This window comes from Pollachius pollachius (assembly GCF_949987615.1).
Source record: "Pollachius pollachius genome assembly, chromosome: 1".
NCBI classification, from domain to species: Eukaryota; Metazoa; Chordata; class Actinopteri; order Gadiformes; family Gadidae; genus Pollachius; species Pollachius pollachius.
In genome coordinates, this window is record NC_136934.1 from 450332 (window position 1) to 476200 (window position 25869).

Consider the following 25869-nt stretch of genomic DNA (forward strand, 5'->3'; position numbering starts at 1 on the left):
AGCTACTCTTAGCCCCATTGCACAGTTTGATTCACAGACAGACGTTTTGCGGACGCCTCACACAGGTTACAACGCGCTGTGGAACTGAGCTGTACAACATTCAAATAAACACAAGCAATGTCACGTAACCGGAGTATAAAACACCAAAAACCACAAAGAAACAGAGAACCACCAGAATGTGACACTAGCTCCAGTGTGCGTTAATAATGATCACGGGAAACTGAACAGTGCTTAACAAAACTAACTAGCCCTGTGACCCCTGACCCTAGACTACAGGCAGAAAGACCAAAGGAGCCATTAGAAACCACAGATAGTATTCTTTATAGACGATAACAAGTGAGATATATCTGGAGAAGTCTTAAAACGTTTCAGTCCAGAGGAACGAGGGACGGAACAGACAAGCAAATAGGCCCCTCCCTCTTTCAAACCACACCCCCTCCCCCCTGGTGTCTCCCCCCCCCCCCCCGTGTCTCCCCCCTGGTGTCCACCCTGGTGTCCTCCCCCCCCTCCCCCCTGGTGTCTCCCCCATCCCCCCTGGTCTCCCCCCCTCCCCTGGTGTCCCCCCTGCTGTCTCCCCCATGGTGTTTCCCCCCTTCTCCCTGGTGTCTCCCCCCCCTCCCCCCTGGTGTCTCCCTGGTCTCTCCCCCCCGGTGTGGGGGTCTCACTGGTCGGCGTGGGGCCTCAGGGCCTGGTACAGGCCCTCGAAGCTGGGCCTCTGGTCGGCGTCACGGCCCCAGCAGCACATCATCAGCTTGAAGAGGGAGGGGGGGCAGAGGGGTGGGGCATAGAGGAGGACCTAGGTGGGGCCAGAAGCAACAGGTCACATGATGTTAGCCGTTAGCATGCAGCGTGGTTGAAGAAACACCTGAAGAAATGCATGTCAGTATTAATGGAACATGGGCTAGAGGCAGTTGGGGTTAGGGCGGGTTAGGGCGGGTTAGTTAGGGTTAGGGTTAGGGTTAGTTACCTGTCTGCCCTGGTTCCTGAAGAACTCTCCGGTGTTTTGGATGACCTGCTGGTCCGACAGCAGGCTGTAGGGCTGCTCCTTACACATAGTGAACACCTCCCACAGCGTCACGCCGAACGCCCACACATCGCTGGCCGTGGTGAACTTCCCCTGGAGCAGGAGTAGAGCAGGAGTAGAGCAGGAGGTAGAGAGTAGAGCAGGTTTAGAGCAGGAGTAGAGCAGGAGGTAGAGAGTAGAGCAGGAGTAGAGCAGGAGGTAGAGAGTAGAGTAGGAGTAGAGCAGGAGTAGAGCAGGAGGTAGAGAGTAGAGCAGGAGTAGAGTAGGAGGTAGAGAGTAGAGCAGGGGTAGAGCAGGGGTAGAGTAGGCGGTAGAGAGTAGAGCAGGAGTAGAGCAGGGGTAGAGTAGGAGGTAGAGAGTAGAGCAGGAGTAGAGCAGGGTGTAGAGCAGGAGTAGAGTAGGAGGATAGAGTAGAGCAGGAGTAGAGAGTAGAGCAGGCGTAGAGCAGGAGTAGAGAGTAGAGCAGGAGTAGAGAGTAGAGCAGGAGTAGAGAGTAAAGCAGGGGTAGAGCAGTAGTAGAGCAGGCGTAGAGCAGGAGTAGAGAGTAGAGCAGGTTTAGAGCAGGAGTAGAGCAGGTGTAGAGTAGGAGGTAGAGTAGAGCAGGAGTGGAGCAGGAGTAGAGCAGAAGTAGAGTAGGAGGTAGAGAGTCGAGCAGGAGTAGAGCAGGAGTAGAGTAGGAGTAGAGAGTAGAGCAGGAGTAGAGCAGGAGTAGAGTAGGAGGTAGAGAGTAGAGCAGGGGTAGAGCAGGAGTAGAGCAGGAGTAGAGAGTAGAGCAGGGGTAGAGCAGGAGGTAGAGAGCAAAGCAGGAGTAGAGCAGGGGTAGAGCAGGAGTAGAGCAGGAGTAGAGTAGGAGTAGAGCAGGGGTAGAGCAGGAGGTAGAGAGTAGTGCAGGAGAAGAGCAGGAGTAGAGCAGGTGTAGAGCAGGTGGTAGGGAGTAGAGCAGGGGTAGAGCAGGAGTTGAACAGGAGTAGAGAGTAGAGCAGGAGTAGAGTAGGAGGTAGAGAGTAGAGCAGGAGTAGAGCAGGGGTAGATCAGGTGTAGAGTAGGAGTAGAGCAGGAGTAGAGCAGGAGTAGAGTAGGAGTAAAGCAGGAGTAGAGCAGGAGTAGAGCAGGAGGTAGTGAGTAGAGCAGGGGTAGAGCAGGAGTAGAGAGTAGAGCAGGAGTAGAGTAGGAGGTAGCGAGTAGAGCAGGAGTAGAGCAGGAGTAGATCAGGAGTAGAGCAGGAGTAGAGCAGGGGTAGAGTAGGAGTAGAGCAGGAGGTAGAGAGTAGAGCAGGGGTAGAGCAGGAGGTAGAGAGTAGAGCAGGAGTAGAGCAGGAGGTAGTGAGTAGAGCAGGGGTAGAGCAGGAGTAGAGAGTAGAGCAGGAGTAGAGTAGGAGGTAGCGAGTAGAGCAGGAGTAGAGCAGGAGTAGATCAGGAGTAGAGCAGGAGTAGAGCAGGGGTAGAGCAGGGGTAGAGTAGGAGTAGAGAGTAGAGCAGGGGTAGAGCAGGAGGAAGGGAGTAGAACAGGAGTAGAGCAGGAGGTAGAGAGTAGAGCAGGAGTAGAGCAGGAGTAGATCAGGAGTAGAGCAGGAGGTAGAGAGTAGAGCAGGGGTAGAGCAGGAGTAGAGAGTAGAGCAGGGGTAGAGCAGGAGTAGAGCAGGAGGAAGGGAGTAGAACAGGAGTAGAGCAGGAGGTAGAGAGTAGAGCAGGAGGTAGAGAGTAGAGCAGGAGTAGAGCAGGGGTAGAGCAGGAGTAGAGTATGACAATAGCTTTTATAAGTATGATTTATTGATCATTATTTATACAGCAGCTTGAAGCCTCCCAGTATCCCAGTGTGTCCCAGTATGAAGCACTCCATGTGCCCCCTCTCCCAGTGTCCTAGTGTGTATCAGTATGAACCTCTCCCAGTGTCCCAGTCCACCAGTATGAAGCCCTCTCAGTTTTCACTCCCAATGCCCCAGTGGACCCATCAGCAGGATGCTCTCCCAGTAAAGCCCTCCCAGTGTGTCCCAGTGCCCTCCCAGTGGCCCAGCAGTAGGATGCTCTCCCAGTAAAGCCCTCCCAGTGTGTCCCAGTGCCCCTCGCAGTGCCCCACCGGTAGGATGCTCTACCAGTTTGTCCCAGTGCCCCTCCCAGTGCCCCAACGGTAGGATGCTCTCCCAGTGTGTCCCAGTGCCATCCCAGTGGCCCACCAGTAGGATGCTCTCCCAGTAAAGCCCTCCCAGTGCCCACCAGTAGGATGCTCTCCCAGGCCATCCAGCGGATGGGCAGCACAGCGCGGCCCTGGATGCGGTAGTAGTCGCTGCTGTACAGGTTGCGGCTCATCCCGAAGTCAGCGATCTTGATGGTGAGGCGGCGGTCCAGCAGGCAGTTCCTGGAGGCCAAGTCGCGGTGCACGAAGTTGAGCGAGGCCAGATACCTCATCCCTGAGGAGATCTGAACCGACATGTGGAGCAGGTCGGACAGGCTGCAGAGCAGAGGGGAGCCATAGGGCTGTTAGCGTGGGTCAGCCTCTGTAGTTTCACATCTAGTACATGTTTAGAGTAGGTTTTAGCATGTCATATTAAAGTACAAGAGTGTGGGTATGTTGATCGCTTTACCTGACGGAGGGTATGTTGTTAGCATGTGTTAGCCTGATTCCATTACCTGACTGAGGGTATGTTGTTAGCGTGTGTTAGCCTGATCCCTTTAACTGACTGAGGGTATGTTGTTAGCATGTGTTAGCCTGATCCCTTTACCTGACTTGGGGCATGTTGTTAGCATGTGTTAGCCTGATCCCTTTACCTGACGGAGGGTATGTTGTTAGCGTGTGTTAGCCTGATCCCTTTACCTGACGGAGGGTATGTTGTTAGCGTGTGTTAGCCTGATCCCTTTACCTGACGGAGGGTATGTTGTTAGCGTGTGTGAGCGTGCTCTCGATCTCCCGCTGGGACAGGAACATGTTGAGGTCGCCGTTCTCCATGTACTCGGTCACCATGCACAGCGGGTCGGACGCCACGCACACACACAGCAGCTGGATGATGTTGGGGTCGCTCAGCCGGGACATGATCTTTATCTCCTTCAGGAAGTCATTCCTAGGGACCAGAGCCTGGAGTTAGCACTTAGCCTAGCGTTAGCAGGTAGCCTGGAGTTAGCACTTAGCCTAGCGTTAGCAGGAAGCCTGGAGTTAGCACTTTGCCTAGCGTGAACAGGTACCCTGTAGTGAACAGTCGGCCTGGAGTTAGCAGTTTATTTATTAAATTAGCAGTAAGCTTAGAGTTAGCAGGTGGACAGACAGCTGGACAGACAGACACACAGACGGACAGCCAGCCAGCCAGACAGACAGACAGACAGACAGACACACTGACGGAAAAGCACACGGTCAGACAGACAGAGAGACAGACAGACAGACAGCAGGACGGTTGGACAGGCAGACAGACAGACAGACGGACAGGTGGACAGACAGAGACAGGCAGGCAGACAGACAGACGGACAAGCACCTGGCCTGGCTTGTTGCATCAGCTCTCAGCTGCTTGACAGCCACCAGGACAGCCCCTCCAGGTAGCCCCTCCCCCTCACATAGGTGGACCTGGGGGAGGGGGAGGGAGGGAGGGGGAGGGGGAGGGAGGGAGGGGGAGGGAGGGGGAGGGAGGGGGAGGGGGAGGGGGAGGGGAGGGGGGGGGATTTAAAATCAGTAAAAAGTTTACGTCTTCCCACAGAGCATGCGTGAAACACAGGTAACATACTCTAGAATCTAGAAGAATCGAACATAGACCAGGAGCACCTCTAGACCGTCTAACATAGAGCTCCTCTAGAAAGACCGTCTAACATAGAGCTCCTCCAGAGAGACCGTCTAACATAGAGCCCCTCTAGAGAGACCGTCTAACATAGAGCTCCTCTAGAGAGACCGTCTAACATAGAGCTCCTCCAGAGAGACGTCTAACATAGAGCTCCTCTAGAAAGACCGTCTAACATAGAGCTCCTCTTGAGAGACCGTCTTACATAGAGCTCCTCTAGAGAGACCGTCTAACATAGAGCTCCTCCAGAGAAACCGTCTAACATAGAGCTCTTCTAGAGAGGTCGTCTAACATAGAGGTTCTCTAGAGAGACCGTCTAACATAGAGCTCCTCTAGAGAGACCGTCTAACATAGAGCTCCTCGAGAGAGAACATCTTACATAGAGCTCCTCTAGAGAGACCGTCTAACATAGAGCTCCTCGAGAGAGAGACCGTCTTACATAGAGCTTCTCTAGAGAGACCATCTAACATAGAGCTCCAGAGAGACCGTCTAACATAGGGCTCCTCTAGAAAGACCGTCTAACATAGAGCTCCTCTAGAGAGACCGTCTTACATAGAGCTCCTCTAGAGAGACCGTCTAACATAGAGCTCCTCCAGAGAGACCGTCTAACATAGAGCTCTTCTAGAGAGGTCGTCTAACATAGAGGTTCTCTAGAGAGGCCGTCTAATATAGAGCTCCTCTAGAGAGACCGTCTAACATAGAGCTCCTCTAGAGAGACCGTCTAACATAGAGGTTCTCTAGAGAGACCATCTAACATAGAGCTCCTCTAGAGAGACCGTCCAACATAGAGCTCCTCTAGAGAGACCGTCTAACATAGAGCTCCTCCAGACAGACGTCTAACATAGAGCTCCTCTGGAGAGACCGTCTAACATAGAGCTCCTCTAGAGACCGTCTAACATAGAGCTCCTCCAGAGAGACGTCTAACATAGAGCTCCTCTAGAGAGACCGTCTTACATAGAGCTCCTCCAGAGAGACCGTCTAGCATAGAGCTCCTCCAGAGAGACCGTCCAACATAGAGCTCCTCCAGAGAGACCGTCTGACATAGAGCTCCTCCAGAGAGACAGTCTAACATAGAGCTCCTCTAGAGAGACCGTCTTACATAGAGCTCCTCTAGAGAGACCGTCTAACATAGAGCTCCTCCAGAGAGACCGTCTAGCATAGAGCTCCTCCAGAGAGACCAGACCTCCTCACCTCTCCAAACTGGCCCTCCCCCAGCTTCTCCCTGAACACCAGCCGTTCCCGGGGGACCTCCGTGGCCGAGATGTCCTGGCGGCTGAGCGAGTCCACGGTGAGCGCGGGGACAGCGTACATGTTGCTGCCTGTCACTCCCTGCAGGCTCACCACGTCCGTCTCCGCATAGTGCGGCGCGTTGCTATGGAAACACTGATGGGGCGTGCACTGGGTGATGTCAGGCTCAGCGTAACCCCCCCCACAACCTTGGGGTCACACAAACACACACACACATACACACACACACACACACACACACACACACACACACACACACACACACAAATAAACACCAGAAGGTTCTATAGGTCTAGAAGGTTCTCGGTCTAGAAGGTTCTATAGGTCTAGAAGGTTCTATAGGTCTAGAAGGTTCTAGGTCTAGCAGGTTCTATAGGTCTAGAAGGTTCTATAGGTCTAAAAGGTTCTCGGTCTAGAAGGTTCTATAGGTCTAGAAGGTTCTATAGGTCTAGAAGGTTCTAGGTCTAGCAGGTTCTATAGGTCTAGAAGGTTCTATAGGTCTAGAAGGTTCTCGGTCTAGAAGATTCTATAGGTCTAGTAGGTTCTATAGGTCTAGAAAGTTCTAGCTCTAGCAGGTTCTAAAGGTCTAGCAGGTTCTATAGGTCTAGAAGGTTCTAGCTCTAGCAGGTTCCATAGGTCTAGAAGGTTCTAGTTCTAGCAGGTTCTCGTCTAGAAGGTTCTAGGTCTAGAAGGTTCTATAGGTCTAGAAGGTTCTAGGTCTAGCAGGTTCTATAGGTCTAGAAGGTTCTATAGGTCTAGAAGGTTCTCGGTCTAGAAGGTTCTATAGGTCTAGAAGGTTCTATAGGTCTAGCAGGTTCTATAGGTCTAGAAGGTTCAATAGGTCTAGAAGGTTCTCGGTCTAGAAGGTTCTATAGGCCTAGAAGGTTCTTGGTCTAGCAGGTTCTATATGTCTGGAAGGTTCTATAGGTCTAGAAGGTTCTCGTTCTAGAAGGTTCTCGGTCTAGAAGGTTCTATAGGTCTAGAAGGTTCTCGGTCTAGAAGGTTCTATAGGTCTAGAAGGTTCTATAGGTCTAGTAGGTTCTCGGTCTAGAAGGTTCTATAGGTCTAGAAGGTTCTCGGTCTAGAAGGTTCTATAGGTCTAGAAGGTTCTGGACCCACCAGAGGTCTCCGCGCTCTGCGACAGCTCTGGGAGTTTGTTCCTGAGAGCGGCGGGGTTCTGGTACTGAGGGTCCAGCAGGAAGACCCTCTCATAGTGGGGGTCCACGCCCGGCGCCACGCCGCCTGCAGACGGGAGGGGGTACTGCATCCTGTCACCTGTTACTGCATCCTGTCACCTGTTACTGCATCCTGTCACCTGTGACTACATCCTGTCACCTGTTACTACATCCTGTCACCTGTTACTACATCCTGTCACCTGTTACTACATCCTGTCACCTGTTACTGCATCCTGTCACCTGTTACTGCATCCTGTCACCTGTTACTGCATCCTGTCACCTGTTACTGCATCCTGTCACCTGTTACTGCATCCTGTCACCTGTTACTGCATCCTGTCACCTGTTACTACATCCTGTCACCTGTTACTGCATCCTGTCACCTGTTACTACATCCTGTCACCTGTTACTACATCCTGTCACCTGTTACTACATCCTGTCACCTGTTACTGTATCCTGTCACCTGTTACTACATCCTGTCACCTGAGGTACCTGAGGCGGGGGGTGACCTGGGTGGCACAGGGGGGGTCTGCAGAGCCACGGTCTCGCTGCAGGACGACAGGCGGACGGTCAGCTCCTCCTCCAGGATGCGGCGAGGAGCCTAGGGGAGGAGACGAGGAGACAAGGAGGCAAGGAGACAAGGAGACGCCATCAGTAAGAGAACACCGCCCGCCCTCTGGGGCTCTGAGACGCCTGATTGGCTGACGGGGGCGGGGGCGGGGCCTACCTTCTCCAGGACCTTGCAGGCGAACTGACACCAGAGGATGAGGAAGATGATGAGCACCAGCAGCAGGATGATGGTCACCAGGCAGCCAATCAGCACGGGGCTGGGGCTGACCGCCGGCGGCACCGTGGAGGGGCCGGTGGCTATGGAGAAGGAGGGGGGGGCATTAGTTCCATTCCAGCTCTCCTATTGGCTGCTGGTTGGGGTCAAAGGTTATACCGGTGGCTGGGATGGTTGCCGTGGTGCGGTGCAGGTCAGGTGGGAGGGGCCTGACCGTCGGGGGCGCCTGGGTGGGCGGTACAGTGTCCTCTGAGGGACAAACAGGAGTTACACTGTGAGTGTACTGTGTGTAGTGTAGGGTTGTGTAGTGCACAGTGTGTGTAGTGTTGTGTATAGTGTGTGTAGTGTAGTGATGTGTAGTGTTGAGTAGTGTGGTGGTGTGTATTGTGGTGGTGTGTAGTTTAGAGTGTGTGTAGTGTTGTGTATAGTGTGTGTAGTGTTGTGTAGTGTAGAGTTTTGTGTAGTGTAGAGTTTTGTGTAGTGTAGTTTTGTGTAGTGTGGTGGTGTGTAGTGCAGATCTTGTATATAGTGTATATAGTGTGTGTATTGTGTGTAGTCTAGTGTTTAGTAGTGTATAGTGTGTGTACTGTATTGTTGTGTAGTGTTGTGTAGTGTGGTGGTGTGTAGTGCAGAGTGTGTACCTACCGGACAGGAAGCAGACCTCGCTGAACATCATCCAGACGTCGGCGAAGGCGAAGCGGCAGAGGAGGGCGGAGGCACTGCGCCCGCCCAGCGGCACCGTCACGTAGCGCGCACTCGGGTTACGGTCGTCCAATACCGTGTGGAACACCACTGGCCCCGCCCCCCAGACCCCCAGGGGGCGGGACTTAAACCAACAGGACACCGAGGAGAAGATCTTCACACCACGAGAAAACATGTTGTTACTGTGGACCTGGAGAGAGAGAGAGAGAGAGAGCATGGAGTTACATTAGAGCTGGAGAGAGAGAGAGAGAGCATGGAGTTACATTAGAGCTGGAGAGAGAGAGAGAGAGAGAGAGAGAATGGAGTTACACTAGAGCTGGAGAGAGAGAGAGAGAGAGAGCATGGAGTTACATTAGAGCTGGAGAGAGAGAGAGAGAGAGAGAGCATGGAGTTACATTAGAGCTGGAGAGAGAGAGAGAGAGAGAGCATGGAGTTACATTAGAGCTGGAGAGAGAGAGAGAGAGAGAGAGAGAGAATGGAGTTACACTAGAGCTGGAGAGAGAGAGAGAGAGAGAGCATGGAGTTACATTAGAGCTGGAGAGAGAGCATGGAGTTACATTAGAGCTGGAGAGAGAGAGAGAGAGCATGGAGTTACATTAGATCTGGAGAGCGAGAGAGAGAGAGAGAGACCTTCATGGAGGTGAAGTTCCTCTGACTCTGGAACATGAACTCCATCTCCACGTGCCCCAGGGTGCTCAGCGAGTCGTTCCTCCAGCCCAGGTAGTCGTAGCCCGGCCAGCCCTGGTACTGCCGCGTCAGCAGGAAGTCGTCCTGGCCAATCACTCCATCCGTCAGCTGGCCCAGCCCCCCAGACAGCCTCCTATTGGACGGACACGCGTCACCAGGAACCAGCAAATGGTGAAAACTAGCTCAGTTGGTTAATCTGGTCTGGTTTGAAGCGTTAGGGGTTAGGAGGTTAGGGGTTAGGAGACAAGAAGGTAAGGGTGTAGGGGTTAGGAAGTGAGGGTTCAGGGGTAAGGAGGTTAGGGGTTAGGAAGTTAGGGGTTAGGAGGTTAGGGGTTAGGAGGTCAGGGGTTAGGAGGTCAGGGGTTATTAAATTAGGGATTAAGAGGTAAGGGGTTAGGAAGTTAGGGGTGAGGGGTTAGGAAGTGAGGGGTTAGGAGGTGAGGGGTTAGGAGGTTAGGGCTTAGGGGTTAGGAGGTGAGGGTTTAGGGCTTAGGGGTTAGGAGGTTAGGGTTAGGGGTTAGGGGTTAGGAGGTTAGGGGTTAGGAGTTAGGGGTTAGGAGGTTAGGGGTTAGGAGGTTAGGGGTTAGGAGGTTAGGGGTTAGGGGTTAGGAGGTTAGGGGTTAGGGGTTAGGAGGTTAGGAGGTTAGAGGTTAGGGGTGAGGAGGTTAGGGGTGAGGGGTTAGGGGTTAGGAGGTTAGGGGTTAGGAGGTTAGGGGTTAGGAGGTTAGGGGTTAGGGGTTAGGAGGTGAGGGGTTAGGAGGTTAGGGGTTAGGAGGTGAGGGGTTAGGAGGTTAGGGGTTAAGGGTTAGGAGGTTAGGGGTTAGGAGGTTAGGGTTTAGCGGTTAGGGGTTAGGAGGTTAGGGATTAGGGGTTAGGGATTAGGGGTTAGGGGTTAGGAGGTTAGGGGTTAGGAGGTTAGGGGTTAGGGGTTAGGATGTGAGGGGTTAGGAGGTTAGGGGTTAGGGGTTAGGAGGTGAGGGGTTAGGAGGTTAGGGGTTAGGGGTTAGGGGTTAGGAGTTAGGAGGTTAGGGGTTAGGAGGTAAGCGTTTAGGGGTTAGGAGGTTAGGGGTTAGAAGGTTAGGGGTTAGGGGTGAGGAGGTTAGGAGGTTAGGGGTGAGGAGGTTAGGAGTTAGGGGTCTCCTCTTTCTCTCTCTCTCTCTCTCTCTCTCTCTCTCTCTCTCTCTCTCTTTCTCCAGCTCTAATGTAACTCCATGCTCTCTCTCTCTCTCTCTCTCTCTCTCTCTCTCTCCAGCTCTAGTGTAACTCCATTCTCTCTCTCTCTCTCTCTCTCTCTCCAGCTCTAGTGTAACTCCATGCTCTCTCTCTCTGTCTCACAGTAACAACATGTTTTCTCGTCGTGTGAAGATCTTCTCCTCGGTGTCCTGTTGGTTTAAGTCCCGCCCCCTGGGGGTCTGGGGGGCGGGGCCAGTGGTGTTCCACACGGTATTGGACGACCGTAACCTGCTTCGCCCTCGCCGACGTCTGGATGATGTTAACGGCCCACCGGGAATTCTCCCGCCTCTCCCGATCACCACTCCGCCACCGTGTGTGTGATTGAAACAAATCAAAGCCTGGGCTATTGAAGCTTTACAGTAGGCCTACCGCTGTCACGCTCTACGCGATGTCAAGTGGACCGGGTTGAACTCACTGCGGGTCTCTCTTCTTATATCCATCTTACCAAAGATATTTTATTACTGTCCTTCTCAACACTCTGATCTCACTGAAAGGCTAGCAGCACGAAATCAAGGTCATTTAGAATAGGAAAAAATGTGCGATTAATTGCTATTAATCGCACGTTAACTATGACATTAATGCGATTAATCGCGATTAAATATTTTAATCGCTTGACAGCACTAGTTAGGAGGTAAGGGGATAGGGGTTAGGAGGTTAGGGGTTAGAGGTTAGGAGGTTAGGGGTTAGGGGCTGAGGGGTTAGGAGGTAAGGGGATAGGGGTTAGGATGTTAGGGGTTAGAGGTTAGGAGGTTAGGGGTGAGGGGCTGAGGGGTTAGGAGGTAAGGGGATAGGGGTTAGGAGGTTAGGGTTTAGAGGTTAGGGGTTAGGAGGTTAGGGGTTAGGAGGTTAGGGGTTAGGGGTTAGGAGGTTAGGGGTTAGGGGTTAGGGGGTGAGGGGTTAGAGGTTAGGAGGTGAGGGGTTAGAGGTTAGGAGGTTAGAGGTTAGGAGGTAGAGGGTTAGGGGTTAGGGGGTGAGGGGTTAGAGGTTAGGAGGTTAGGAGATTAGGGGTTAGGGGTTAGGAGGTAAGGGGTTAGGAGGTAGGTAGGCAGACCTCCTGTGGTGCGTCCCGTCGTAGATGGAGTCGTTGAGGCTGGCGAGGGAGGAGCCCGGAGGCCTCATGAGCTGGCCTTCTGCACTGCTGTAGGACACCAGCCCATCTGCAGCACAGACACACAACTATCACTGCTGTAGGACACCAGCCTGCAGCACAGACACACAACTACCACTGCTGTAGGACACCAGCCTGCAGCACAGACACACATCTATCACTGCTGTAGGACACCAGCCTGCAGCACAGACACACATCTATCACTGCTGTAGGACACCAGCCCATCTGCAGCACAGACACACATCTATCACTGCTGTAGGACACCAGCCCATCTGCAGCACAGACACACAACTATCACTGCTGTAGGACACCAGCCCATCTGCAGCACAGACACACAACTATCACTGCTGTAGGACACCAGCCCATCTGCAGCACAGACACACAACTATCCCTGCTGTAGGACACCAGCCCATCTGCAGCACAGACACACAACTATCACTGCTGTAGGACACCAGCCTGCAGCACAGACACACAACTATCACTGCTGTAGGACACCAGCCTGCAGCACAGACACACATCTATCACTGCTGTAGGACACCAGCCCATCTGCAGCACAGACACACAACTATCACTGCTGTAGGACACCAGCCTGCAGCACAGACACACAACTATCACTGCTGTAGGACACCAGCCTGCAGCACAGACACACAACTATCACTGCTGTAGGACACCAGCCTGCAGCACAGACACACAACTATCACTGCTGTAGGACACCAGCCTGCAGCACAGACACAAATCTATCCATGTATACATTGTGTGTGTCTGTGTGTGTGTGCATGTGTGCCTGTACGTGTGGGTGTATAGTGTCTATTTGTGTGTATAGTGTCGTGTGTGTGTGCGTGCGTGCGTGCGTGCGTGTGTGCGTGTCTGTCTGTGTGTGTGCGTGTGTGTGTGCGTGCGCTCCACCTTCCCAGGGGCAGCCGTAGAGCTCCACCCTCATGCAGACGGGGGCGGAGACCTCCGTCACCGGGATTATCCGGACGAACTGCGTGATGATGGGAGGGTGGAGGTCTTTGATGACAGGGTTGTACGTATCACTGTTGGCTTCCACCACCTAGTCACAGGTGGTCAGGGGTCAAGGGACAGGGGACAGAGGTCAGAGGTCAGGACCAGGACTGCTAGCCAGCCTTTAGCTAACTCTTGTACTAACTAACGTCAATGATAACTTGTGTATATGATAACCATTGATTTATATAACTAGCATCGTTGATAACTAGGATTGCTGATAACTAGCATTAAAGGGACACTTCACCCATTTGCATTAAGCTTTTTATCGCTATAAACCCAGTCATATTTTTTAATGGGCTTGTACCATTCCATCCTTTTCCCCTGAGATGGGTGAGACCCGTATCTACCTCTAAAACTTCCTGCATTAAATTATGCAAAATGACGATATTTGGGTCATTTAAAGCAGGAAGTTTAAGGGGGGGGCTCTACAAAACTACAAGCACTTCTTGGTAGATCACACGAGCGCTAAAGAAGCAATGATGTAGTACCAGAGACGCAGTCGTTTATTCATGATATCATCCGGCGCACACAACTTTTGGCCACGTTCTATAAGATATTCTAGAACACTCCAGGAGCTCTATATCTAAATGATATAATATAATATATAGACATCTATAATAATATAATATATAATATAACGGCCAAAAGATGTGTGCGCCTCTGGATGATATTATGAATAAACGACTGCGTCAACTTCAATCTGAAGTTTGGGTTTGATTTGGACTTCAGAGGGTCAAAGCCAACGTTTCTTCCCCCTTCTCCACCATGGCCGAGAATCAAAACACGGGTCTTAATTTACAAACCCGCACCCCCCGTACCCACTATAAATTAATACCGACGCGCAGTCTTTAAGTCATAATATCATCCGGAGGCGCACACAGCTTTAAGCCATGATATTATATATTATATTATACCTATATATTATATTATATTATATTATTTAGATATAGAGCTCTTGGGGTCCGCAAACGGCAACAATCACTTCTCCTCCATGCTGCTGTTCACGCTGGACTGCAGGGAGTGAACGCTGATTGGCTGTTATGTTACGTTCTCAGGGAGTGAACGCTGATTGGCTGTTATGTTACGTTCTCAGGGAGTGAACGCTGATTGGCTGTTATGCTAAGTCCCTCAGGGAGTGAACGCTGATTGGCTGTTATGCTAAGTCCCTCAGGGAGTGAACGCTGATTGGCTGTTATGCTAAGTCCCTCAGGGAGTGAACGCTGATTGGCTGTTATGCTAAGACCCTCAGGGAGTGAACGCTGATTGGCTGTTATGCTAAGACCCTCAGGGAGTGAACGCTGATTGGCTGTTATGTTAAGTCCCTCAGGCAGTGAACGCTGATTGGCACCGCGGGAGTTGTCATCTTAAATCCACAAGCGCCGAAGAGTCACTGTCTGCCTTTTCTCGGTCAAGATTTGAAATTTATGTAACTATTCAACTATGTTTATGACCCACTTTCAATACAGATTCATGTCTCCACCGGTGACGTTCTCCTTTAATAGCACCCTCTAGTGGTGGACTCACAGAGTTGCCCTGGCGGTTCCTCCAAGCCCTCCAAAGGGTCCCGTCGCGGCTGTAGGCCAGCCGGTACGCCCGGGCGAACTCCTTCCCACTGCTGTGGGCGTAGCGGCCCTGCGTTCCCACCACCGTCAGGAAGGTCAGCCGACCCAGGTCCACCTGGGGGCAGGAACGTTAGTGGGCTGGTGGGTTAGGCTCCTAGTTAATGGTTAGTGGTCAGTGTTTCAGGGTCCTTATAAGCGGTTAGCAGTTTAAGATCCTATTATTAGTTTAAGGTCCTAGTTATTAGTTAGGGTCTGGGTTAGCGGGTTAGGGTCCTAGCTGGCGGGTTAGGGTCCAGGTTAGTGGTTTGTGGGTTAGGGTCCTAGTTATAAGGAAGGGTCCTAGTTAGCGGTTTAGGGTCCTAGTTATTAGTAAGGGTCCTACTTAGCGGTTTAGGGTCCTAGTTAGCGGGTTAGGGTCCTAGTTAGCGGGTTAGGGTCCTAGTTATTAGTAAGGGTCCTAGTTAGCGGTTTAGGGTCCTAGTTAGCGGGTTAGGGTCCTAGTTAGCGGGTTAGGGTCCTAGTTATTAGTAAGGGTCCTAGTTAGCGGGTTAGGGTCCTAGTTAGCGGGTTAGGGTCCTAGTTAGTCTCACCTGGAGGTACTGGCTGTCCGACGGCTCCAACTCGCCTTTAGGGCACCAGGCACCATCACCGCCCTCCCTGTTGAGCCTGAACACACACACACACACACACACACACACACACACACACACACACACACACACACACACACACACACACACACAGACAGACAGACAGACAGACAGACAGACAGACAGACAGACAGACAGACAGACACACACAAACACACTCACAAACACACAAAGACACAGACACACACACCCACACACACACACACACAAACACGCAAGCACACACACACAACCATGATGAAGCAGCTAGGGGGGCTAGGGTTAGGGTTAGGGTTAGGGATATACTGACCTGGCGTACTTGGGACCGGTCGTCTTGTACCATTGGCTGGAAGCTGTGATGTCACTGTCCTTGATACGGCCATCTTGCATGCCAAGGGCAGAGCGGCAGTGTACTGCAACACACACACACACAAACAAAAACACACACACACACACTTTAATATGGAGTTATACTGATGCATGCTTATAACGTTTAACGATATATACACACACACATCAATATAACTAATGTTATACACATATTAAAAAATGTGTGTGCGTGTGTGTGTGTGTGTGTGTGTGTGTGTGTGTGTGTGTGTGTGTGTACCAGGGTCTATCTGAGCGGAAGTTGCGGTGACTTGAAGGATCAGCAGGAAGAAGAGGTGCATGATGGTCCGCCGATCACAGCGACGCACACACACACTACATCTCTGTAAAACAAACACACACACACAGATCTCTGTAAAAAACACACACACTACATCTCTATAAAACAAACACACACACACACACACACATCTCTGTAAAACACACACACACCCACATCTCTGTAAAACAAAAACACACACATCACTGTATAACACACACATATTCATCTCTGTAAAACACACACACATCACTATAAAACACACACATATCATCTCTTTAAAACACATACACATACACATCTCAGAGAGTGAGTGAGTGAGTGAGTGAGTGAGTGAGTGAGTGAGTGAGTGAGAGAGAGAGAGAGAGAGAGAGAGAGAGAGAGACTGAATGTGTGTTTATGTAATTGTTGGCCGCTCACATTCCATTTGCTCTCAGTCATTCTGGTCACATGACACATGAGAGAGGAGAGAGAGGAATGACCAGAGAGGGGCGGAGTTATCTCCTAGATCTCTCTCTCTGTGTCTCTCTCTCTCTGTTTCTGTGTATCTCTCTGTCCCTCTTTCTGTCTGTCCCTCTCTCTTTCTCTGTCCCTCTCTCTGTCTCTCGCTCTCTCTCTCTCTGTCTCTCTGTCTCTGTGTCTCTCTCTCTGTCTCTGTGTCTCTCTCTGTGTCTCTGTCTCTGTGTCTCTCTTTGTCTCTGTGTCTATCTCTCTGTCTCTGTGTCTCTCTCTCTCTGTCTCTCTCTGTGTCTCTCTGTCTCTGTGTCTCTCTCTGTCTCTGTGTCTCTCTCTCTGTGTCTCTCTGTCTCTGTGTCTCTCTCTGTCTCTGTGTCTATCTCTCTGTCTCTGTGTCTCTCTGTGTCTCTAGTCCAGCTCTCCTGGGGTCCGGCCGGTCTCTCTCAGTGAGAACGCAGGCCAACTAACTGACAGGAGGTCAACAAACCGACGAAACAGAGGACATGTGACTCCTGAACTGAAAGCTCAGGCTCAGGGTCAGGGTCAGGGACAGGGTCAAGCCCGAAAAGTCTCACCTGGTGCTGCTCTGCTTGCCAGGGTTGAGATCAGAGAACAGACACGAAATGGAAAGTAGAGTTCTCACCTTCATAGAGAGTAGAGCTCCCACCTTCATAGAGTAGAGCTCTCACCTTCATAGAGAGTAGAGCTCTCACCTTCATAGAGAGTAGAACTCTCACCTTCATAGAGAATAGAGCTCTCACCTTCATAGAGAATAGAGCTCTCACCTTCATAGAGAGTAGAGCTCTCACCTTCATAGAGAATAGAGCTCTCACCTTCAAAGAGAATAGAGCTCTCACCTTATAGAGAATATAGCTCTCACCTTCATAGAGTATAGCTCTCACCTTCATAGAGAATAAAGCTCCCACCTTCAAAGAGAATAGAGCTCTCACCTTCGTATAGAATAGGAATAGAGTTCTCAACTGCATAGAGAATAGAGCTCTCACCTTCATAGAAAATAGAGTTTTCACCTTCATAGAGTAGAGCTCTCACCTTCATAGAGTAGAGCTCTCACCTTCATAGAGAATAGAGCTCTCAACTTCATAGAGAATAGAGTTCTCACCTTCATAGAGTAGAACTGTAAACTTTATAGAGAATAGAGCTCTCACCTTCATAGAGAATAGAGTTCTCACCTTCATAGAGTACAACTGTAAACTTTATAGAGAATATAGCTCTCACCTTCATAGAGAATAGAGCTCTCACCTTCATAGAAAATAAAGTTCTCACATTCATAGAGAATAGAGCTCCCACCCCTTCATAGAGAATAGAGCTGCCATCCTGCATAGAATATAGCTTTCACCCCTTCATAGAGAGTAGAGCTCTCACCTTGTCATGATCCACTCCTGGCTTTCTGTCCTACTGCCAGCTCTGTACTGTTATGATCCACTCCTGGCTTTCCATCCCACTGCCAACCCTGCCAGTATTTTTCCTGATCACCTGCCTGCCACTCCCACCTCATCAGTGCCACCACCTTCACCTGCGCTCCCTCACCTTATTTAAACCCACTCCTTCCACTCAGTCTCGGCCAGATTGTCTTTAGCAGCATGCAAAGCTCTCTAGTACTATTTCCCGGATTGCTTCCTTGACTTTGACCCTGCTTGTCCCTGACCCGTCCTCGTCATTCCTGCCCTGGTAACCTGAACAGCCTTCTATCCCTGACCCCTCTGCCTGCTCGCCCCTTGTCTGTCTCCAGCTAGCATGGATTCCCGTTTTGGACAATAAAACTTTTGAACTGTTCCAACGCTGGTCTCGGTCTGTGCTGTTCTTGGGTCCAACCTCACGCCCCATTACAGTACAATCTGGCCAGAAATGGACCCAGCTCAGATTGACGACCGGATATCTCGGACGGAGGACATGTTAAATCAGCTGGTTGCTGCTACTACGGCCGCCTCAGCAGGAGTCGGTGCTCCTCTCCCTTCCATACGTGAGCCTTATGTGGGAGCACCTGAGCGTTATGATCGCAATCCTGTCACCTGTAAGGCCTTTCTCTGCAACTGCTCCATCATCTTCTCCCTGCAGCCGCTCACCTTTTCCTCCGAGGGAGCCAGGGTGGCTTATACTATAAACCATCTCACTGGGCGGGCGCGTCTTTGGGGCACAGCTGAGTGGCAGAGGGGGACCCATGCCTGCCTCTCTTTCCAGTCCTTTGCCAACGGGCTCAGGATTGTCTTTGGTACTGGACCTCTGGGGGCCTAAGCTGGACGAGAGTTGTTGGATCTGTTCCAGGGGAGCTGCTCAGTCACGGACTATGCCATAGACTTCCGCACCGAGGCCCCCATGTGTGACTGGAACCCGGCCGCTCTCCGTGATGTCTTTATGCGGGGGCTGGCTGGGTACATTAAGGATGAACTCGTAGCTTTTGAACTGCCGTCTACACTGGAGGGTCTAATTGAGCTCGCCACCCGTCTCGACCTGCGCATCCAGGCTCGCAGGAGGGAGAGATGCTCAGAGTTCCAGTCACGTTCTGCCCTGCCACACAGTTCCTCTCACTCCAGGTCTCCAGTAACTCCTGCCTCCTCCTCGTTGACATCAACCGCCCCTGTAAGTGTGGAGGATCCTGAGCCTATGCAGCTGGGTCGCACCCGCCTCTCACCGGAGGAGAGGCAGAGACAGAACCTTTGTATGTACTGTGGCCAGCCAGGGACACTTTGTTAGCCGGTGTCCAGTAAAAGCCAGAGCTCACCAGTGAACGGAGGCCTACTGGTGAGCTCCATCATTGGTCCTGCCCCCCCCTAAAAGACCCACCCTCTACGGTGAGTTCCTGCTGCCTTCTGGCTCCCACTCCATCGCCATCCTCGTCGATTCAGGGGCAGACGGGAGCATTATGGACCAGGCCCTCGCTCTCCGGCTTGGACTCCGCCCAGAGAAACTATCATTGCCCATCTCTGCTAGCGCCCTGGATGGACCTGTGCTGGGGAGGGTTACGTCACAAAACAACCCTGTGCGCATGCTCCTGCCGGGGGCCACAGTGAGACCATCCAGTTCCTGCTCCTGTCGACACCGAGCCAGCCTGTCATCCTGGGGAACCCCTTCGCAGGCACAACCCCAACATCGATTGGACTACCTGTTCCGTCCGGGAGTGGGGAGAGACCTGCCAGCCGACCTGCCTCATGACACCATCGCTGTCGCCTGCTTCTCCTGTTCCTGCTCCAGCCTCAGATATCACTGAAGTTCCAGCAGTTTATGATGACCTGAAAGAGGTGTTCAAAGCTAAGGCTACCTCCCTGCCACCTCACCGCCCCTATGACTGTGCCATAGACCTACTCCCGGGAACTTTGCCTCCCAAGGGACACTTGTACTCTCTCTCTGCCCCTGAGAGAGAGGCCATGGAGGAGTACATACAAGGCTCTTTAGCGGCAGGGATAATCCGTCCCTCCTCTTCACCTGCTGGTGCAGTGTTTTTTTGTGAAGAAGAAGGAAGAGTCTCTGCGGCCCTGACTATTGTGGACTTAATGACATTATGGTTAAAAACCGCTACCCCCTTCTACTCCTCTCCAAAGCCTTTGAGCTGCTCCAGGGGGCAACAGTGTTCTCCAAGCTCGACTTGAGGAATGCTTATCATCTGGTCCGCATCCGGGAGGGAGATGAGTGGAAGACGGCCTTCAACGAACCAACAGGACATTATGAATATCTGGTGATGCCCTTTGGTTTGACCAACGCTCGGCTGTCTTGGTTCTCAGACAGCTGAACTGGTTCTCCAGAACATCTTTCGTCTCCATGGACTTCCCACTGACATTGTCTCTGACCGGGGGCCCCAGTTCACATCTATGTTCTGGAAGGAGTTTTGCAGCCTAGTTGGGGCCTCCGTCAGTCTGTCTTCTGGGTTCCACCCCCAGTCCAATGGGCAGACTGAGAGAATTAACCACGACCTGGAGACCACTCTTCGCTGCTTGATCAACCACAACCCTGCTTCCTGGTCTGAACAACTGATCTGGGTAGAATATGCCCACAACACCCTCACCTGCTCTTCCACTGGACTTTCACCCTTCCAGTGCGCCTATGGGTATCAGCCCCCACTATTTGCCAACCAAGAGAGGGAGGCTGCCTGCCCATCGGCACAAGCCTTCGTTCACCGTTGCCGGCGTACCTGGGACCGGGCACGTACTGCTCTCCTCAAGTCGGTTGACCGCTACGCTGCCACCGCCAACAAGCACCGCACTCCTGCTCCTGCCTACCAGGTTGGCCAGAGGGTCTGGCTCTCCACCCGTGACCTGCCCCTAAAGGCGGAGAACCGCAAGCTGGCTCCCAGCATATTCTCTATGAAGGCGAACCTTCATAGAGAATAGAGCTCTGACCTTCATAGAGAATATAGCGCTCACCTTCCTAGAGAAGAGCTCTCCCCTTCATAGAGAATAGAGCCCTCACCTTCATAGAGAATAGAGCTCTCCCCTTCATAGAGAATAGAGCTCTCACCTTCATAGAGAATAGAGCCCTCACCTTCATAGAGAATAGAGCTCTCCCCTTCATAGAGAATAGAGCTCTCACCTTCATAGAGAATAGAGCTCTCACCTTCATAGAGAATAGAGCTCTCCCCTTCATAGAGAATAGAGCTCTCACCTTCCTAGAGAAGAGCTCTCCCCTTCATAGAGAATAGAGCCCTCACCTTCATAGAGAATAGAGCTCTCCCCTTCATAGAGAATAGAGCTCTCCCCTTCATAGAGAATAGAGCTCTCACCTTCATAGAGAATAGAGCTCTTACCTTCATAGAGAATAGAGCTCTCACCTTCATAGAGAATAGAGCTCTCCCCTTCATAGAGAATAGAGCTCTTACCTTCATAGAGAATAGAACTCTCACCTTCATAGAGAATAGAGCTCTCCCCTTCATAGAGAATAGAGCTCTTACCTTCATAGAGAATAGAGCTCTCCCCTTCATAGAGAATAGAGCTCTCTAAGTGGAATGCTATGCAGAGTCCAGGAGAACTCTGAACCAGTGTGTCTCTGTTGAGCTCGCTCCATCACTGCGGGTTAGGACTTTGTTGTGCGAACCCTAACCCTTTGTCAGAGAGGACTTTGTTGTGCGATTGTTGCTCGCTCTTAGTGATGGCGGAACCAGGCGTCCAGCTCAGGTTCTTGGTGGTAACCTCCAGTAAAACGGATATCCAAGCAGGTATATTTAGGTTGTTGGTAGCGAGACCCACTGCTGCGGTCAGGGTTAGCTGAAGGTAGGACAACTCTACAATTTATATTGAAATTATTATTTATTTTTTGTGAATCTACATTTATATTCTTTAGGGACCTACTTCCTCCTTTCTAAGGACCTACTTCCTACAACTTTAGGGACCTACTTCCTAAACCTTTAGGGACCTACTTCCTCACCTTTAGGGACCTACTTCCTTTAGCAAACCTTCTTCCTCGCCTTTAGGGACCTACTTCCTTTAGCAACCTACTTCCTCAACTTTAGGGACCTACTTCCTAAACCTTTAGGGACCTACTTCCTCACCTTTAGGGACCTACTTCCTTTAGCAAACCTTCTTCCTCCCCTTTAAGGACCTACTTCCTTTAGCAAACCTTCTTCCTCCCCTTTAAGGACCTATTTCCTTTAGCAACCCTTCTTCCTCACCTTTAGGGACCTACTTCCTCACCTTTAGGGACCTACTTCCTTTAGCAACCCTTCTTCCTCACCTTTAGGGACCTACTTCCTTTAGCAACCCTTCTTCCTCGCCTTTAGGGACCTACTTCCTTTAGCAACCTACTTCCTCAACTTTAGGGATCTACTTCCTACCCCTTAATGCCCTTCTTCCTACACCTTTACCTGTCACAAATCAAACCCCAGCATCTAATACTGACCTTGGCAGTAAAGTGGGAGATTATTCCCTATCTGCAGCCCTCCACCTGACTCCACTATGAGTGCTGGGGACCAGGGCCGCCACACCTGGGGTGGAAGGGGGACAGCCTGTGGGGCCCAAGGCAGGGGGGCGCCATGGGAGGTTTAAATTATTATTTATTTTTTAGTATTTTTTGATTTTTGTTCAAATAGTTTAACAACATAACTAAATGTCATGATGAATATCGATCTAAATGCAATCTTAGAGTATTAGTTTAATAAATTGGTATATTCAGTGGTTAATTTGAGCCGGATCCTGCCGGAAAAAGATCCGGCACCTCTTAATTTTGGCCTCCCTGTGTTCCGGTACTTATTTGGACAGATCCGGTACCTCTCATAAAAAAAATACAAAATAAAAACATGCTTAAAATAAAATAATAATATGCATACATTAATTTACAGAACAAATCCCAATAATTTCATGTTGTTTATTAAGATTTAACATAATTTGAAAGTGTCAGAGATCTGTTGACGCAGTGAAAAGCTGCGGGCCAACAAACCTGCCCGACACTTGAGGAGCAAGCAGAGAGGAGAAAACAAGTTACCATGCATGACCACATGTGCGCCACGCACAAGTTAATAGAAATTATGATAAATTAAATATCACAGGGCAGGATTGTGAACGTTTACAATATCTCATGTCAATTCACAATCGGCAAAATGTGTCAGCGTTGGCTAACTAACTCTTTTAATAAGGATATTGATCCTGCGCGCCTTCTCTTTGCTACGGAATTTGTTTAAGATATAAAAACATTTAATTGAACATACACACACTAAAACAGATATGTTCGTTTTTAAATAAATATTTGAAAACGAAAATTCATGTTTCCCGCAGTGTGCATCTCTGGCATTGCAGGTCTGCAGGATCGCACTCTGCACAACCCAGTCGGTAAAAAAGTCACGGTCATGCACGACTCCGTAATCAACGCTTTCCAAGCATCGGTGGTGATGGCAACTTTCCCCTCTAAGGACAGGATCTCAAGGAGGGAGGCTGCTGCTTCACTGTACATTTTCTCCAGCCTCACAGTCGTAGTTTGGCGACATGGCACTGTGTAATCCGCCTCGAGAAATGCGATCAGATCGCGGAAGACTAACACGTCACATCTCTGGCAAAGGCTGCCGTATTTAAAATAGCATGCATCAGTTATATTCTCAATTTAATTTACAGAGCAGTTGCTGCAAAGTATTTAGGTTAACTATATAAGAGATTAGGATTAGTGTGTGTCTGACAAGGGGGGGGGGGGGGGGGCGTGCCATGCCAGGAAGTCTGGTTCTGACCAACCAATTTTCTAAGAAAGGTGAGCATAAACATTTAAATACACATGATGAAACCCTATTCTTAACTACCTCCTTTTTCGTTGCTAAAACAAACAGAGACAACCCAAAGCGAGAGCAGACAATAGGCTACACTTTAAAATGATGAGGCCTTAGTTATTAAGGTGATGGATAAATAAAGTGTAGGCTACTGATTTGAAGTAAGCCAATATTTAATTAATACTAAGCCGTTATTAGGCTACATGATAAATACTAACCTATGGTAAATAGGCTAGCTAGCCCCAGACGTCATGCCATTACAAAATGGCTAGATCATCCTAGCTGTCTGCTAGTAAAACCTTATTTTTTTTAGCGGGGGGGGGGCGGGGGGAAGGCATCAGGACTTCTTGTATATAGGGCCCAGAATGTGGTGCTACGCCCCTGGTAGGGACCGCTATGAGGCTCATGTCTTTAGGAGAATTGGTAGCAACCACTATGAATATCAGTCAAACCTTACAGGGACGCACTAGGATAAGCAGAGTGGCCCAACATCCCCGGATGCGATCTTAAACTGAACACAAACCATCTCCGCCCGACTCCTAAACTTCCCTCCTCCTCCCGTTAGACAAGTTCCCGAAACTCTCAACCCGAAAAACTTTCCTCCACAGCTTAAGATCGCCAGCTGCGTTTCGCCTCTCAACAACAAAGGAGGCAAACAAAAGCAGCGATGGAAAGGGTTTTGTTCCAGGGTCTCTGAAGACCAACATCTCAACATCTCGACGGGGAGCCTACCTGGCAGCAGCGCTGCTCCCGCCACCGGCCGACCTCCGGAGGAGGTGATGAAGAGGAGGAAGAGGAGGAAGAAATCCTGATCACCGAACGCTGAAGTCTTTGCGGCAAATACAACAATGCATCGGATGATCTGCTCAAACAAAAAGAGTTTCACTATAATTTTACATCATATCCCGCTTCCGCCGAGGAGGAGGAAGAGGAGGAGGAAGAGAAGGAGGAATAGGAAGGAACGGGGGGACGGGATCTTGAGACTCCCGCCCCAAACACAGAGAGAGAGGCAGTCTGGAGAGATCCAGTGGAAGATATGATAACCCTAAACCCGCCAGTCTGCCGACCCAGAAGATCTTAGAGCCTGTGTGTGTGTGTGTGTGTGTGTGTGTGTGTGTGTGTGTGTGTGTGTGTGTGTGTGTGTGTGTGTGTTTGTGTGTGTGTTTGTGTGTGTGCGTGTGTGCGTGTGTGTGTGTCTGTACGCGCGTTGGGCACTAGAGGGCAGCACAGTGGGACTCAACGATCCGGGGTCAGTTCAGATACCGGTCTGCAGGGGGCGGCAATCACTAGGAGGTAACCAGTACAGACCACCACCAGGTAACCAGTACAGACCACCACCAGGTAACCAGTACAGACCCCCACCAGGTAACCAGTACAGACCACCACCAGGTAACCAGTACAGACCACCACCAGGTAACCAGTACAGACCCCCACCAGGTAACCAGTACAGACCACCACCAGGTAACCAGTACAGACCACCACCACCAGGTAACCAGTACAGACCACCACCAGGTAACCAGTACAGACCACCACCAGGTAACCAGTACAGACCACGACCCGGTAACCAGTACAGACCACCACCAGGTTACCAGTACAGACCAGTTTGTTGTTGGTTAAGTCCCTTTAACTGCTGACCTTGTTGGTTGGACTCATCTCTGTAGCCTTCCTCTGAGCTGACCCTGACCCTGACCTCCATGTCACCATTTAACCAGCGAGTTACGCAGCTTCCTGAGAGCTGCTCTACAACCGGGAACACATCACCACATCCTCTCCAAGGAACACAGGGACTCAGAATTACCTTGAAGTATTCATACTCATCAACACATTACTCACATGAACACATTACTAATATGCAGATAGGAGGGACAGATATTAACACGTTACTCACATGAACACATTACTATTATGCAGATAGGGGGGACAGATATGAACACATTACTCACATGAACACATTACTATTATGCAGATGGGGGGGACAGATATGAACACATTACTCACATGAACACATTACTAATATGCAGATGGGGGGGACAGATATGAACACATTACTCACATGAACACATTACTAATATGCAGATGGGGGGGACAGATATGAACACATTACTCACATGAACACATTACTAATATGCAGTACTTGCCTCCCTGCTGTGCTGTCAGGAACCCTCAGCCTCAATGGTGAGGTCTACTGGTCTACTGGTCTACTGGTCGACTGGTCTACTGTTCTATGGTCTACTGGTCTATGGTCTACTGGTCTATGGTCTACTGGTCTACTGGTCTATGGTCTACTGGTCTACTGGTCTACTGGTCTATGGTCTACTGGTCTACTCGTCTACTGGTCTATGGTCTACTGGTCTATGGTCTATGGTCTACTGGTCTATGGTCTACTGGTCTACTGGTCTATGGTCTACTGGTCTACTGGTCTACTGGTCTATGGTCTACTGGTCTACTGGTCTATGGTCTACTGGTCTACTCGTCTACTGGTCTATGGTCTACTGGTCTATGGTCTATGGTCTACTGGTCTATGGTCTACTGGTCTACTGGTCTATGGTCTACTGGTCTACTGGTCTACTGGTCTATGGTCTACTGGTCTACTGGTCTACTCGTCTACTGGTCTATGGTCTACTGGTCTACTGGTCTATGGTCTACTGGTCTACTGGT

At 50.6% G+C, this 25869-nt stretch overlaps 1 protein-coding gene across 1 annotated transcript; it reads right to left on the reverse strand.

Annotated features, from left to right (window-relative positions):
* Positions 1 to 605: 605 nt before the first annotated feature.
* On the reverse strand, positions 606 to 24197 carry ddr2l (discoidin domain receptor family, member 2, like). Its single transcript, XM_079744706.1, has 19 exons — positions 23944 to 24197; positions 15522 to 15624; positions 15225 to 15327; positions 14876 to 14951; positions 14248 to 14400; positions 12622 to 12769; positions 11659 to 11764; positions 9318 to 9507; positions 8631 to 8877; positions 8145 to 8234; positions 7929 to 8068; positions 7694 to 7802; positions 7149 to 7271; positions 5973 to 6217; positions 4485 to 4573; positions 3882 to 4079; positions 3238 to 3472; positions 968 to 1117; positions 606 to 796 (listed from the first exon to the last, which is right to left on the reverse strand). Exons 2-19 carry the CDS (start codon positions 15580 to 15582, stop codon positions 662 to 664), a joined length of 2598 nt encoding a protein of 865 aa, XP_079600832.1. The 5' UTR covers positions 15583 to 15624; positions 23944 to 24197; the 3' UTR covers positions 606 to 661.
* Between the last annotated feature and the right edge of the window lie 1672 nt (positions 24198 to 25869).